The sequence below is a fragment of the Miscanthus floridulus genome, chromosome 17, assembly GCF_019320115.1.
Source record: "Miscanthus floridulus cultivar M001 chromosome 17, ASM1932011v1, whole genome shotgun sequence".
Taxonomy (NCBI): Eukaryota; Viridiplantae; Streptophyta; class Magnoliopsida; order Poales; family Poaceae; genus Miscanthus; species Miscanthus floridulus.
The window spans coordinates 1,882,360-1,897,996 of record NC_089596.1 but is presented as its reverse complement, the minus strand read 5'-3'; the positions used below and the strand labels follow the sequence as shown (position 1 = coordinate 1,897,996).

Sequence of the window (15,637 nt, the reverse complement as noted above, 5' to 3'; positions counted from 1 at the left end):
CAAGGAAACGTAGCATTGCGTCATCTTGATTTGGCAACTCCGTGAAAGCACAGCTGCTTTTCAACTGATCAGGAGGGCTAATATTAATGTTGATTCCTGCATCTGATGCCTGCCTTTGGGCGCTCATTGCTATTTGCACTTGCTTTATGATTTCGTCTTGCATTCTAGCTTGCATGTTTTTTTCGGGCTCTTATGCTTGAAGCAACGCCTCCTGTGACTCACGAACATATTCCTCCAACCTGCTGATCCGCGCTGCTTCCTCATCCTCCCTTCTATGCCGGCTTTTGTAGGTATATCTGTCATTAGGGAAACCATGCTCCCAAGAAATGTTTCGTCCTAAACCTCTTGTTCGGCCACTGTGTTCAGCAGTCTCGATGGCATACGTCAGTTCATCCTTCTCTCTATTCGGCCTGAACGCACCAATAGCTTTAGCTTGTAGAGCATAAGATAATCTTTGTGTTGCTCTTTTGAGTTTTGGGCCATGAACCAGCTTCTCGGTCTCTAGGTTCAGTCTTTCCCCATGAGCGAAAAAACAATTCTTCACGCGTTTCGGCCAATTGAGTGATTCTGGTGTGATACCCTTGGCAGGAATGTCCGCTTCCATTTTTTCCCACTTGGGAATGGCAGTCGTGTAGACACCAGATCCCATGCCATGGTGGTATATCTTCTGTTGGGCATTCTCTTGGTTCCTTCTAACCCGTTTCTCACCCTCTTCTAATGTCTTGTACTGTACAAAATCATTCTAGTAGGGCCTCAACTTCATGAGCGGGCCCCTAGTATTGAAATTGGGTGTTAGGTTCTTCTTGACGTATTTCGTGTATAGGGATTTCTTCCAAGTCTGGAATTGTGTGGCCATCTTCTTCATAGCCCACTTTCGAACTAGCTCCTTCAATTCATCATCGTTGATATCATCATAATTATCCGCTTGCAACGTGAAATGTTGAAGGATATCATCCCAAATTAAATTCTTATCAAGATCAGAGACAAAACTCACATGAGGCTCGCTGATCTTTTGCTTCCATTCACGGGCACTGATCGGAACTCTGTCCCTTACAAGGTACCCACAGTGTTGCACGAATTTCCTTGCATGTGGACCAAATGGTTCGTCTGTCTCGATATTGAATTCTGATATTATGTAGCGCCCCTCCAATGGCTTTTTTGGGCCTCGTATATTTTTGCTTTTCGTCGTTGTGGTCGTCGATCCAGAGGGCTACGTATAAAAAAGAATAAATAAATATCATGTGTACACATAATAGATGATAGATATTCAAATATATATATATACCTCGCCAGTATTTTCTTGCATGATATTTTCTTGGTTTTCTTCAAGAGCTAGGTATTGACTTCCGTCATCTACATCCTGCTGGTCACCATCGGCAAATTGAGTGTCGATGTTGATAATATTCATCATTTCTTCATCCATGTTGTCTCTCGGGGCAGCCATCTAGCTTTTACTCCACTAGATATATCTATAAAAAATAAAACATGTTTCAATAAATAACCATCTGTACTAGTTGACCTTGCTTACGTGATCATCTCGGCGAGCATTTCTCCACCGGACGACACCGTACTTGGCCAAGGAAGAGCTCCAATTCTGCGAGGCAGAGGAACACGGCCTTCCACGACCGTTGTCGCTCTCCCTTGTAGAATCAAAGCTCCTCCTTTACGTCCGTTACCGCTCGGCAGAGAACATGCTCGCCGAGATGAACACGGTCCGCAAATTCAACTAGTACAGATTTTCTACAATTTTCTAACTATTTTCTAAGTTTTTCATTTCATGGAAAAATTAATTCTAAAAAATAAAAGGCATGATTTCTAAGTATTTCATTTCATGAAAAAAATAATTCTAAGTGACCTGCTCGATATCGGTAAGCTCACGGGCGTTTAGGTTGCCGAGGATAGTAACATTTGCAGATGACATTTGTAGGTCAAAAGTTATCAAATATCCATCAAATTATAGCTCAAAAATATGTTTCAATAAATAACCATCCATACTAGTTGACCTTGCTGACATGATCATCTCGGCGAGCATTTCTCCACCGGACGGCACCGTACTTAGCTAAGGAAGAGCTCCGATTCTACAAGGAAGGGAACACGGTCTTCCACGACCGTTGCCACTATCCCTCGTAGAATCAAAGCTCCTCCTTGACGTCCGTTACCGCTCGGCAGAGAACATGCTCGCCAAGATGAACATGGTCCGCAAATTCAACTAATACGGATTTTCTACAATTTTCTAACTATTTTCTAAGTTTTTCATTTAATGGAAAATTTAATTCTAAAAAATAAAAGGCATGATTTCTAAGTATTTCATTTCATAGAAAAAATAATTCTAAGTGACCTGCTCGATATCGGCGAGCTCGCGGGCGTTTAGGTTGCCGAGGATAGTAACATTTGTGACATTTGTAGGTCTAAAGTTATCAAATATCCATCAAATTATAGCTCAAAAACAAGTTTTAATAAATAACCATCCGTACTAGTTGACCTTACTTACGTGATCATCTCGGCGAGCATTTCTTCACCGGACGGCACCGTACGTGGCCAAGGAAGAGCTCCGATTCTACGAGGAAGGGAACATGGTCTTCCATGACCGTTGTCGCTCTCCCTCATAGAATCAAAGCTCCTCCTTAATGTCCGTTACCGCTCGGCAGAGAACATGCTCACCAAGCTGGTCACGGTCCGCAAGTTCAACTAGTATGGATTTTTTATAATTTTCTAACTATTTTCTAAGTTTTTCATTTCATTAAAAGTTAAAATAAAATGTTTAGTCGTGGAGTCCATAGAAACAACCATATTTTGACCTAGCAACACATTGTTAATTATCATTGCATTACATTGCACCCTGGACCGTAGCAATGAAACCAAAACTGTCAGGCCAGCTGTTCGGGCTCTGATTCTACGAACGAAGTGCACAAGATAGCAACGCAACCACAAAACCATGACCGATAGAGCTGAACGATGACTAACGCCTGCCTGGTGCTATCGATGGAAACGAGCCGCACCGCTGGGCACCGCAGCCGCGTGGAGTCGATCGGCAGCACGAGTTCTCCGCCGTCCCGCACGTCGCGTTTTACAGAAACTCAAACATGCTCAAACACACAATGCTACAGACAGGCACATACAAGAGATCGAAACTAATTACAAGGCTCGGCCGCGCTCCGGTGAGGCAGCGCGCTCGGAGAAGGCTCGGGCGAGCTCCGGTGAGGTAGCGTGGGGAAGACTCGGCCGCCCTCCGGTGAGGCAGCGTGCGAGGAAGGCTCGGGCGAGCTCCGGTGAGGCAGCATGGTGAAGTTTCAGCTCCGGTGAGCACGAGCGAGGTTGGGGCCAGGGATGAGGACGGCGTGCGCTCCAGCAAGGATGAGCGGGGCGCGCTGGCTGGCCGAAGAAGAAGCGCACTGGTCGGCCAAAGAAGAGGCACGCTGACGAGGCGAGGGTAGGGTGGTCGCCTGGGAGCGGCGGCACTGCTGGATCGATCTGGTGGAGAAGATGAGGTGACGGCATGGCGGAGACAGAAAGGAAGAGAACTAGGGCGTGGGTTATAAAGGGATACCTTTAGTCCCGGTTGAAGCTACCAACCGGGACTAAAGAATCTTTAGTCCTAGGCTATTATTACAACCAGGACTAAAGGTCTAAGCTTTAGTCCCGGGTGTACCCACGACCCGGGAGTAAAGGGCATTTGGGCGGGCTGTGAAAACTGCAGCTCTACCTTTAGTCCCGGGTGGTTGATCCACCCGGGAGTAAAGGGGGATCTGTCCCGGCTAGTGTATACACCCGGGACTAAAGCACCACCTTTACTCCCGGGTGGTTGATCCACCCGGGAGTAAAGTAACTTTTTTCCTTTTTTATATATTTCTTTTATATAAATATGCAGAGAGTTATTAATTGCCTAATAAAAAAATATTATCCAAAAAAATTATAAAAAAATTCTTTGACTTGGTTTTGTATTATTATACGCAACAAAAATTTGTAAACTAAACTCTTTTGTTTTACTGTATAAATATTTGACATAGTGTAAATAATAATTACAATTTACACCATGCAAAAATATACTACTTAATTAAAATCATTAAAACTATTGTTTTTGACAGGAAATTAGTTTTCACATCTTATTAACGTTCATCATTTAGTTTTTCATCACACATTCTCCACGGGAAATCCACCGTGTAGCAGAAAATTCATTTGAACCGTAGAAAATATGAAAACACGACAATAAAATCTGAAGTCACAATTATTACATAATAGGTCTAATACATCACTATATATATCAAGCGGGTACAGTAGTGAACTTTTTCTTAGCATATATCCCTTGGTTATGATCGCACCGTAACCATGGAGTGTCCTCATCATTTAGCTGGATGCTTGGGTCTTTAGTCACTGTGAAGGGTGGAATTCGGTCATCCTTTTCATAATCTTCTGATATGTCTGACTTGTCTTCAATTCGTTGTTGTTTTTTCCTCTCTTCGGTTTTGTAGCCATGTCCTTGACATAGAACACAAGATTCACATTCTTGGCAAGGACGAACGGTTCGTCTTTGTACCCAATATTGTTGAGGTCCATGGTTGTCATTCCATACTGGTTGTCGACTGCTACCCCGCCTCCAGTCGCCTTTACCCATTGGCACTTGAACAAAGTAACCTTAAAAGTAGGTGCATAGTTTAGTTCCCATATCTCTTCTATGCGGCCATAATATGTTTGCTTATTTCCATTAGGGTCGGTGGCATCTATACGGACACCACTATTTTGGTTAGTGCTCCTTTTATCTTGGGCTACTATGTAAAATATATTTCCATTTATCTCGTACCCTTTGTATGTGAGGATATGCCACGATGGCTGCCTAGCCAACAAATAAAGTTGCTCATCAATACTCTCATCACCCTGATATTCTTTTCGCAATCAGTCGCTGAAAGTTTTCATGTGCTGATGCGTAATCCAAGCTTCAGACTTCCCTTGAAACTTGGATCGGAGCAACTCTTTATGTGTCTCGATATATGGATCCACCAAAGAAGAGTTTTGCAGAACTGTGTAGTGTGCTTTATTAAAATAATTGTCCTGCATATCAATATATGGTTTCTTCCCTAGTGTCCCATTTTCACTTAGTCTCCCCTCGTGTCGTGATTTAGGAACACCAATCGGGTCAAGGTCGGGAATAAAGTCAACATAAAACTTAATGACCTCCTCTGTTCCATAGCCCTTGGCAATGCTTCCTTCTAGTTGAGCACGGTTATGAACATATTTCTTTAGGACTTCCATGAACCTCTCAAAGGGGAACATGTTGTGCAGGAACACAGGACCGAGAATGCTAATCTCCTTGACCAGGTGAACTAGGAGGTGTGTCATGATATTAAAGAAGGAAGGAGGGAACACCAACTCAAAGGTGACAAGACATTGAACCACATCATTCTGTAGTTTAGCTAGATCCATTAGATCGATTGCCTTCTGAGAAATTACATTTAGGAATGCACACAGCTTCACGGTGGCTAGACGTACATTTGGAGGTAGAATTCCTCTTAATGCAACGGGAAGCAATTGTGTCATGAGCACGTGGCAGTCATGGGACTTTAAGTTTAGGAATTTTTTCTCTGACACATTTATTATACCCTTTATATTCGAGGAGAATCCAGATGGTACCTTGATGCTTGCTAGGCATTCAAACATGCTTTCCTTCTCTTCTTTGCTAAGAGTGTAGCTGGCAGGACTTAAGTAATGGCGTCCATCATCTGTCTTCTCTGGATGCAGGTTGTCTCGTTCTTTCAAACACCGCAGGTCCTGTCGTGCTTCAAGTGTGTCCTTAGGCTTCCTATACACACCTATGAAGCCTAGCAAGTTCACACAAAGATTCTTCGTCAGGTGCATCACGTCGATCGCGCTACGGACCTCTAGGACTTGCCAATAGGGTAGCTCTCAAAATATGGACTTCTTCTTCCACATGGGTGCGTGACCGTCAGCGTTGTTCGGAACAGGTTCGCTGCCATGTGCCTTTCCAAATACTACTTTCACATCCTTGACCATATTGAGTATATCCTCACCAGTTCGGTTGCCCGGCTTGGTCTGGTGGTCTGCCTTACCTTTAAAATGCTCGCCTTTCTTTCTTAGGGGGTGATTCACAGGAAGAAATCGACAATGGCCAAGGTACACGACCTTTCGACATTTTTTCAAGAATATACCTTTAATGTCATCGAAATAGTGCGTGCACGCATTATATCCCTTGTTTGATTGTCCTAAAAGATTACTTAGAGTAGGCCAATCATTGATTGTTACAAACAACAATGCTCATAGGTCAAAGTGCTCCTATTTATGCTCATCCCATACACATACACCTGGTCTGTTTTGCTTCGTACGTAGTGGCGGGCAATTCATTATCCTTTGGAAGCATCTTCTTTTGGATTTTCAGTAACTCCCTAAATCCCTTGTCAGATACATCATTCTTTACCTTCCATTGCAGCAATTCCAGTGTGGTACCCAACTTTTTTTGTCCCGCATCACAAGTTGGGTATAGCAATTTCTTGTGATCCTCTAGCATGCACTCGAACTTGATCTTCTCCTTTTCACTTTCGCATTCTCTTTGTGTGTCATGAATGGCCTGACCAAGATCATCAGCGAGCTCATCTTCTGCCCCTACCTCTTCTTCAGCTTCCCCCATTGTAGTATCATTGAAGGCCCCATATTCAGCAATAATGTCATCATCGTCCCATTGTTCTTCTTCACCTTCTTCCATTACAACCCTGGTTTCTCCGTGCTTCGTCCAACAAATATAGTTTGGCATGAAACCCGACTTCAACAAGTGTGAATGAAAACTCCTTGAGCTAGCATATTCCTTCAAATTCTTATATATGACACATGGGCAGCATATGAAACCATCGCGTTTGTTTGCCTCGGCCACACGTAAGAAAGAATGCACGCCCTCAATAAACTCTTGGGAGCGGCGATCAGCATTGTACATCCAATACCGTCTCATCTGCATTACATGACATATATACCATATTAAAACCTAGAACATAATTAGTTAATTATACGACATACATGCCACCACACAAGGTATTAATTTATGAAAGTCTCGCTACAATGTAGACAATCCCAACTATCACTAAAAAACTAAAGCTAAAATGCACTTCAGCAGCATAAGGATTTCGCGGCCAATCCTAACTAAAACAGACAGATCATGCGTTTGTTCAACATCTATGGGCTTCTTCCATAGGATCACTGCCTCATCAGCCGCCGTAAACGCCTGTGCAAGAGAGTTTTGCACATGTTCAACATACTCTTCCTCTCAGTACCAGCCTGAACATCCAGTGCCATCCCACTGAAATTAAAACAAAAAATTAGAACTTTAATCACAATCATCATGAAAATAAGTATAAATTAACCATAATCATCAAATGCGACAAAATAACTCATATTGCGATCCGGACACTTGTAGAAGATACGGCCCTTGTTGGGACACTCCTTCCTCACCCGGTACTCCATCACAATCTTCTCCTCACACTTCTGCATGCAATGAGAGGGAGGTCCGGCCTCAGTCGCTTTGTAACCCGATGAGAGGCCGAGGACCCGGAAGCAGTTGACATCTACTCTCTATACTCATTTTTAATATAATATAAATTTCTCATTTTATAAACAAATAAAATTAAAAAAAAACTCTAAAATTCTCTATATCTCTAAAGCATGAAGTGGGCTATGCATGCTAGAAATGAAAGCTCAATACTAGTTTTGAATAACTACTTTAACCTTCCTTCATCCAAATATGCAAACTTTAAAGTGATTTTGAGCTTAAATGGCTTACAAATAAAAAAAAATCTACCATAAAAAAACCACATATATCTAGTCCACAAAATGAAATAAGCTACTGATGAAACATGAGAGTATAAAGTTGGTAACCTTTAGAACCGAAGAATCGATGGAGGAATGGAAGAAATCTTGTGATCACCGGTGATGAGGAAGAAGAGAGGCCGGCGATAAAGCAAGAACACTGAGCTCGAAGTGGCTCGGGCTCGGGGAGGAACAAGGGGTATATAGGAGGGGACCTTTAGTCCCGGTTGTATACAGAAACCGGGACTAAATATCCCTTTCTAGTCTCGGATGGAGCCTTTAGCCGGGAGTAGACTTTTACTCCCGGTTGGAGATACAAACCGAAAGTAAAAGTGAACCTTTAGTCCCGGTTGGTAGCTCCAACCGGGACTAAAGGTCCCCTCCAGCAAAAGCCTGGCGCAGTAGCCGTTGGGCAGGGACCTTTAGTCCCGGTTGAATCTACCAACCAGGACTAAATGTTTCTCTAGTCCCGGACGCGAAAAATACCGGGACTACAGCCAAATTTTGAAGTTGATCAAAGGTCGTTTCTCTACTAGTGTCTATTGGCCACTCTAAGAAAGCATACATGGCGGGAGAGAGTCACATATTCTACCGATAGTGAGAATGATTTCCACCGATTGCAAACCATCCTAAGGAAGCATACGTGGGGAGAGGGAGTCACATAGGTTCGGTGAAAATGGTTTATACCGATTGTGAACCGTCAGTGAAAGTTTCAATTACAAATGTTGTTGACTAAAACTATATTTCTAGTAGCGATCGGGACTGGTGTTGTGATGAAAAAAATGGCAGGATATATATCAAAATAGCCACATGGCATGCGTGCAGAGAAATTAAAAGGGGAAACAAACGCATGCAGCAGGTCGGCGACTGGGTTATATCTGCACGCATCATGTGTTTTGCTTAAAGTTGAACACACCTGTAGCTAGCTAGATAGATAGAGGTTATATACTATATATTGGCAGTGATGGATATGACGGTTCCTTATTTTCCGGAGAACGAAAGAACACATGACATTACCTACACCTTCTACCGAGGGCTACAGGATGAGTAGAGAGAAAGCTGGAGCAACATGCATGCTACCTGGATTTGTTTCAAGCACATGCTGCTGCAAAAGTTAGCACCTGCATGGATGTTTCGTTTCAAGTTCACCGTACCTGTTGGCTGTTTTGTTCAGATCAGGACTGGTTTTGTTTCGAGCACATGCTGCTGCGTGGATGCAAAAGTTAGCAAAAGCCAAAAGCTGTGCATATATGCACCTAGATCGATCATGTGTATAACCTAACATTTAGGCGACCGAATTTTTGTTTGGTGGAGCAATGCAAAATGCTTGCTTGCTAATTCTGTTCATCGATCTGGAATGGTATTAATTCTCTGATTGCAGCTTGCTTGAGGAACAAATTAAAGTTATTCAAACATGAAAGAGGCCGAGTATATAGCAACCTAGAGAAGGAGGTTCGGTTACGTGGGCCGTGTGCTGGGCTTGGGCTCATCAGTCAGCCTGGCCGTGGCCGGTCAGTAGACCTGGGCTTTGCATGCATATCTGTATGTTCATTGCCAAAATCAGTGCTTCAAAGCCCGGACTTGAGATGATCGCATACGTCATGCCAACGTACTGGACTGTCAATAGTGATTGTACAATCGGCAGGCGGCAGCTGCACCTAAGCTTTTCCTTCCTATACACACACAGCACTCTGCAACTCATCCATAGTCTGCTACAGATTCCCAGCTGAGGCTGCTACAAACCAATTCTAGTAATTGTTATACTGTGCGGACAGCCACCTTTATTCTATAGAACTCGCAAGCTCCGGAGCTCCCTGTTCCTGAAAAAAAGAAATTAAAATAAAATGCCAGATTTTATATCATCGGAACTGTCACTTTTCAGGCTGCACACAGTGTGTCTCGCATGCGCTTGACCACATTTTGATTTTATATCATTAGATAAGAAATTTGATTCAACATAGGTGAGCTCTTTAGCACCATTATGACAGACACTTCATTGTAGTTACTTTGATGTTATATGTCCCCACTAAAATGCAGTGTTTTCCTAAACGTTAAACGGTAAACAGTCGGTCACCTACCGTTTAACCATTATTTGGGCAAAACGTCCCATTAAACGGGCTAAACGGCCAATTAAACGGGGTAAACGGGTGATTAAATGGAAACGGCGCACCATCGTGTAGCGTTTACACGGTGTTTAAACGGGCTAAACAACCGTTTAGGCGAACAGTGCTAAAATGCAGTCTATGTATCATACATTTTAGGAACAACAAATAAACAGGTAACTCTATTTGTACTTGGCCAGCATATTTACTGGATTGACTACAAAGCAACAGCTAAACATCATTGGTATAAGGTTGTGCATTTTTTTCCATACCCGGCTGCAAACAGAGACCAGAGTTGTCGCAACAAAAAGCGTGGGCCAAAGCTTTTTGAGGGGTGTTCATACTAATTTGCAAGGCAAGCAGTACAAAACGTTTCACTCATTTATCTGCTACATATGCTGCAGAGTGTAGACTCGTACCTTTGTATATGCACTTGATGCTTCTGGAAGTGTGATCACCCGAGATTTTGAGTCATATTCCAGCTTGGTACTGCAACTGGAAATAGAACATTGCAACGATGCTTCTTAGAAATAAGCACATCAAGAGTGACATAATCTATGATAAAGGGACATACTTTGCACATTTCACTTTGTTTGTTGTACCGCCACTAGAGACTGATAGTATAGTCCCAAAGAAGGAAAGGTTCTCAGTACCACAATTTGGACATGGCCCCTAGATCCAGAGAAAAATAAAATCATCAGTTTCCTTTCTACTTCAATATATATACTCTGCCATAAAGAACAATGGTTAGCGCGACGGACAAATACCTTGAGGATTAGAAAGTCCTGGACTATAGCCTTAGTCAATAACTGTGCTAAGAACAATATTAGGGGCAAAGCAGCAAACCATGTGAAAATGAATCCGAAAGGCTCTGGCAGCTGCATTATTCAAGAAGAATGCAGAGTTAACAGAAGAAGGATGTGGACCTAGACCAATGACTTAAGCATGGATAATTTTTTTATCCTCGAACAGGCAGAGAGCAAAGAATGCATATTAATAAGCAAATTGTGGTCATTCTTCAAAACTATAATTTGATACGTACAGCTTTATTATCCAAAAAATATATAAATACCAAGAAATATTTATTCTTTCAACATTTCTTGGACTAAGTAGTGAAGCTTTAGAGAGGGGGTGTGTCAGAGGGGCAATTGTCAGGATGTATCGCATATTTGGTCATAGCTTAGTAAGAAATTGGATAAGAAATAAGGTACTTGAATCAGGTGGACACTGACCTGGAATACATTGATCTCAAAACCAGTCAATTCATCAATGAAAAAGAACCTAAATGTAAGGAAAGTAATGTTAGATATTCATCAAGAGGGTGAACAAACACAACAAATTAAAGCCTACTAGCTTAAGTAAGTAAAAGAATAACTGGAACAGTCATAGATATATAATAAAAGAAGATTTAAGTATAAGAATGAAGGATGAACTCACAGTCCCAGAGCTACAGTGGTGGCTGGAACATTTAGCAGGAACATCTTTAGGTAGTCAACATTCAAGTCACTGTACACCTGTACCATATAGGATGCATATCAGAATACTTACTTGCACAGAGTAAAAGGTAATCAGCCTGCCATTGGAATACATAACTCCAATTCTAATATTTTTTAAAACAATTATTTACCTTATGACTCCTTAGACTGCACCTGGGACCCTCCATCACAATGACACTGCCGTCTGTCTAACGAAGGTGATCGAACAGCATAGCAGAGAACTTTGTCAGCGAACATGGACATGAAGTGTGTATATATATCATCGTTGCAAGTATACACAGGATGGAAGGAGAGGCCCAACCTTTAATTTGAGTTTGAGTTCGTCGAATTCAGCATCAGACATGATGGGGCTGCCAGCGGCATAGGCCATGGAAGCTTCCAGAAGCTTTTGCTCATCTTCGCCTGGAAACAGCACACAGGAAAGTAGTAATTTGTATCGACGCCACACCTATTTTTTGCGCAAAGACTTGAGCACAGGCTGTTAGTAGTGGAGCAAATAAACATGCTTACTTAGAATGACGACGCTGCTCCCCTCCCACATGAGCTCCTCCTTGAGGTTGTCAAACTCCTCGTTGGACATGATGGCCTTCTGGTCAATGTAAAAGGCCTGGTTCGTTGGAGGGAACGCTCAATGATGAGGCATCAAGCGAAATTATATCAAAGAATTAAGCTGAAAATCCTGTATGTATGTATGTCCTTGTTGTAGGTAGGGTAAAGAAAACCTGACAGGCTTGCAGGAACTCCTGCTCCATCTCTCCGAGCGTCTTCTTCTGCTTCCTGTCGATGTTGCAGTAGGGGAGGATGTTGCTGTCCACCACCTCGTCGTCTTGCTCCTGAACCTGGCCTGCCGAATCAAAGCCACAGCCACGGAAAGCAAACCAGTTATATTATATATACTTTGCTAGACTAGATAGATAAATAACCGAACTTGTGCGTAGTTAATTAAGTCGAACAGGTGGAGTGCACCCGGTGGCGGACCTTGCTGCTCTGTGGCGCGAAGACAGCGGCGGCGGCGGACGCGCAGCACAGGCAGGGCGCCGCGAGCAGGGCGGGGGCAGGAAGAGAACAAAGAGGCGGTTGTGGTGGCGGCTGACTTGGAGCGGAAGCGAGGTGGTGCGTTGGAGAGGGATGGGAGGCGAGACGCCGACGATAGCCACACCTCGGACGCCATGCCAAGGGCGTTGCGATCGAGGCGGTGACTGGCAAGCAAGCGACAGTGATCAGTACTAGGCGAGCGAGCTGGCTCCTAGCTGGAGAAGAGAGAGTGTGTGTGTGCGCGCGCGCGTGGTGAGATGTGGAGCAGCTGGGCGGAACCGCGGGATAATGGAGATATGATTGGTGGGGAAGGAGCTCACTGATTCCCCACTCCTGGGCGGTAGGAACGGGATGTGTGGAGGAGGGAAGAAGAAGAAAGCAGAGCATCCATCCGTTGTCCATTCCTCCTGCTCCTGCTGCGCGCGCGGCTTCGTTAGATTTCTCGACACTTGTCGTGTGGTGGGAGCTCACTGCTGATCCTATGGATTTTTACTTCTTTAAGAAAATTGGCACCAATTGCGACTTGCGAGCAATATTTGGAGACAGGAAAAATCGGTTTCATAGCATCCAAAGTTCACGACATTTAAAAAATATCATCAAAAGACGTTCGTCACGTAAAATACCACCGAAAGAACGAACCGTGACCTTCAAATAGCATTCTATCACGATGGCGGCTGTTGTCATGAATTCCTCCGTCGAGACACCTTTCTTCCTCAACCCAGCTGTCTGGTTGGGCATGGGGCTGATAGGCAGCGATACATGCCCCACGCCACGTGGCTACCTCGCACGGCCCAGCCACGCCGGGTCCGCACGGCGGCGGCCGCAGCTGCCTCACGCCCTCACTTCCGTGGAGAATGCCAGGAGACCAGTGCCATGTGTGCGCGACTGTGCGTACGTGCATGGATCATATATCAATCGTGCTTGCATATATGAGTACTCGCGATGGTTGGGATCTGGGACGATGGCTGCCTGTGCCTGTGTCTGAACACCAAGCTCGGAGCCGCCGATCTGCTCTCAGCTCTCACCACCACCGTTCCCCACCGTTGGCACCACCGTACCACTGCCGAGCTGTGTGCCCCACCATCTCCGCCAGCATGTTCTCACCCCTGCGCACGATAGCAAACAACTTCGGGCCGGAGCCACGCCATGTCGCCAAAACTGCTGCTGTCCGCTGCCATGGTCGGCTCTCGGTCCGCCGTCGCTGTTACCATGGGTGCAAACCACTAGCGCCTCGCCCGAGCGTACAACCACATCCGTCCGGACTTCGTCCGACCACGGCTCACCTGAACTGGGCAAATCCGCTCTAGGACGCTAGATCATGCTGCCGCCAGGTGCGTTGTTCCTGCTGCTCGCCATGGCCACAATGCGGGGAACTCCCGTGGACAGCTCTAATCGGAGGCGCCTCCACCAAGCCAGCTACACTACCGCGTCCACCACCACCGCGTGCACCTCCTTCGGCCGAAACTCCGCGCGGCAGCCCTACTTCGCGGGCCGCCTCCGTCCTGCTCGCCGCCGGCCGTAGACGCTTGTTTTTTCCGCATGGTGAGCCGCCCCATTGCTCTTACTCAACCCCGCACAAGCCATGCCCAGAACAGCCCCTCTAGCACCCCCACGCACCTGACGTGTACCCGCGGTGACCTTGTAGTCGCCAGGTTCGCCATTGCTGCATGTCACCGCCATCTCCCGTGTTGCATGTCGCGCGGGCACGAGGCCATGCTCCTATGAGCCATATCAGGCCACGCCACTGACATCGATAGGTGCGGCCAGCCATCGCGAAGGCCGCCGGCTGGTCAGTCATGGTCGTTGTGCCCTCTCCAGGGCGAATCGGGTTGTGCCCGTACGCCGACGTGTGTGCTCTGGTTCTTTGAAATGGGGGAACAAATGTGCCTCAACGGAGGAATTCACGGCAAAAGCGGCCACCGTAACGGAATACTATTTGAAGGTAACAGTCCATTCTTCTGTGGTACTTTACGTAACGGATGTCTTTCGATGGTATTTTTCAAATATCGTGATCTTTCGATGCTATGAAATCAATTTTGCCTCGGAGATATTATTACTCTGCAGCCTCGCTCGTGTAGTTTTGGCCATCCGACGCTGACTTTTACATTTGTGCCACGTTGAGTTGAGAGTTGAGACCGGGAGCGGCTAGCTGCCAAGATGTAGTGTAGCTGACGTAATATTTCTCTACCTAGTTTTAGTCATGAATGATACGACGGGTTATTTGGATTCTCTGTGCCCCTCGGGCCTCTCGAATATTCAGGTTATAAATTTTCTGGTGGTTCATGTGACTATTTTTATGTTTTTTTGTTGTTTCGACACATTTAGCAGGGCTTTCTCGGCAATCTGCGATCTTGTATAATTTCAGTGCCCCCCCCCCCCCCCCCCCCCCCCCCCCAAAAAAAAAAAAAAACAAAACTCCAAAGGCCCTAGAATGCCTTGAAAGTCATACCAAACGTGTTGGAACAAACCAAAAGGTGTAAGCACAACCTTTGAATCATTCGCCTCCCGATGCCCTAGTAACCCCAAAAACACCTGAGAACATATCATTGGTGACCACCAAGGTGCAACGAACACATTCCTCTAGTGACTTAAACTTCACACATGGACTCTTAACAAGTGGCCAAACCAAGGCATTCGGAAACACCATAAATCCATGAACCTATGTCTAGAGGCCTCGAGGGTCTATAACACCAAAGCAATGCATCATCTGGATCTCGAAACTGGCTCAAAAAACATTCCATTGGGCACTAGACATCTAGGATGCATCCAAGCTACCCGGTAGTCATCGGTGCCCCAAAATTATTAGAAATTCATGAGCTATAGCACACAAATGTGGCAGAAATGTGAAATTGACCCAAGAAGCAACACAAGCCTCAAAACTCCTTCAGGTCACAGAGTGCTTAGAAATTTGTGTCAGACATGCTTGAGTGACCAGAAGGCATGGAAGTATCTTTCATATCCTAGGTCTTCCTCATGCCCTGTTATGCCAAAAACACCTAGAGAACATGTCATTTGCGGTCAGGAAAGGGAAAGAAACAAATGTCGTCACTAGCCACTTGACCTCTGGAGCACTTGAGTGCAGCCTCTGGGCTGCCTAACAGTCGACCAGTCTGGGGTCTGTGCATGACACCTTGATCTTCAAGATGCTAGGGACTCTAGAATAATACTTCATCGTCAAAACTCTATAATAATACTATTGGA

The 15,637-nt window shown here is 44.9% G+C and overlaps 1 protein-coding gene across 1 annotated transcript; it reads right to left on the bottom strand.

The window, feature by feature from the left end:
* Window positions 1-9,367: 9,367 nt before the first annotated feature.
* Window positions 9,368-12,746, bottom strand: LOC136517187 (PGR5-like protein 1B, chloroplastic). Its single transcript, XM_066510715.1, has 11 exons — window positions 12,380-12,746; window positions 12,124-12,245; window positions 11,912-12,008; window positions 11,703-11,803; window positions 11,533-11,589; window positions 11,343-11,419; window positions 11,138-11,186; window positions 10,673-10,783; window positions 10,480-10,577; window positions 10,325-10,400; window positions 9,368-9,623 (listed from the first exon to the last, which is right to left on the bottom strand). The coding sequence occupies exons 1-11, from the start codon at window positions 12,570-12,572 to the stop codon at window positions 9,585-9,587; spliced, it is 1,020 nt and encodes a 339-aa protein (XP_066366812.1). The 5' UTR covers window positions 12,573-12,746; the 3' UTR covers window positions 9,368-9,584.
* Between the last annotated feature and the right edge of the window lie 2,891 nt (window positions 12,747-15,637).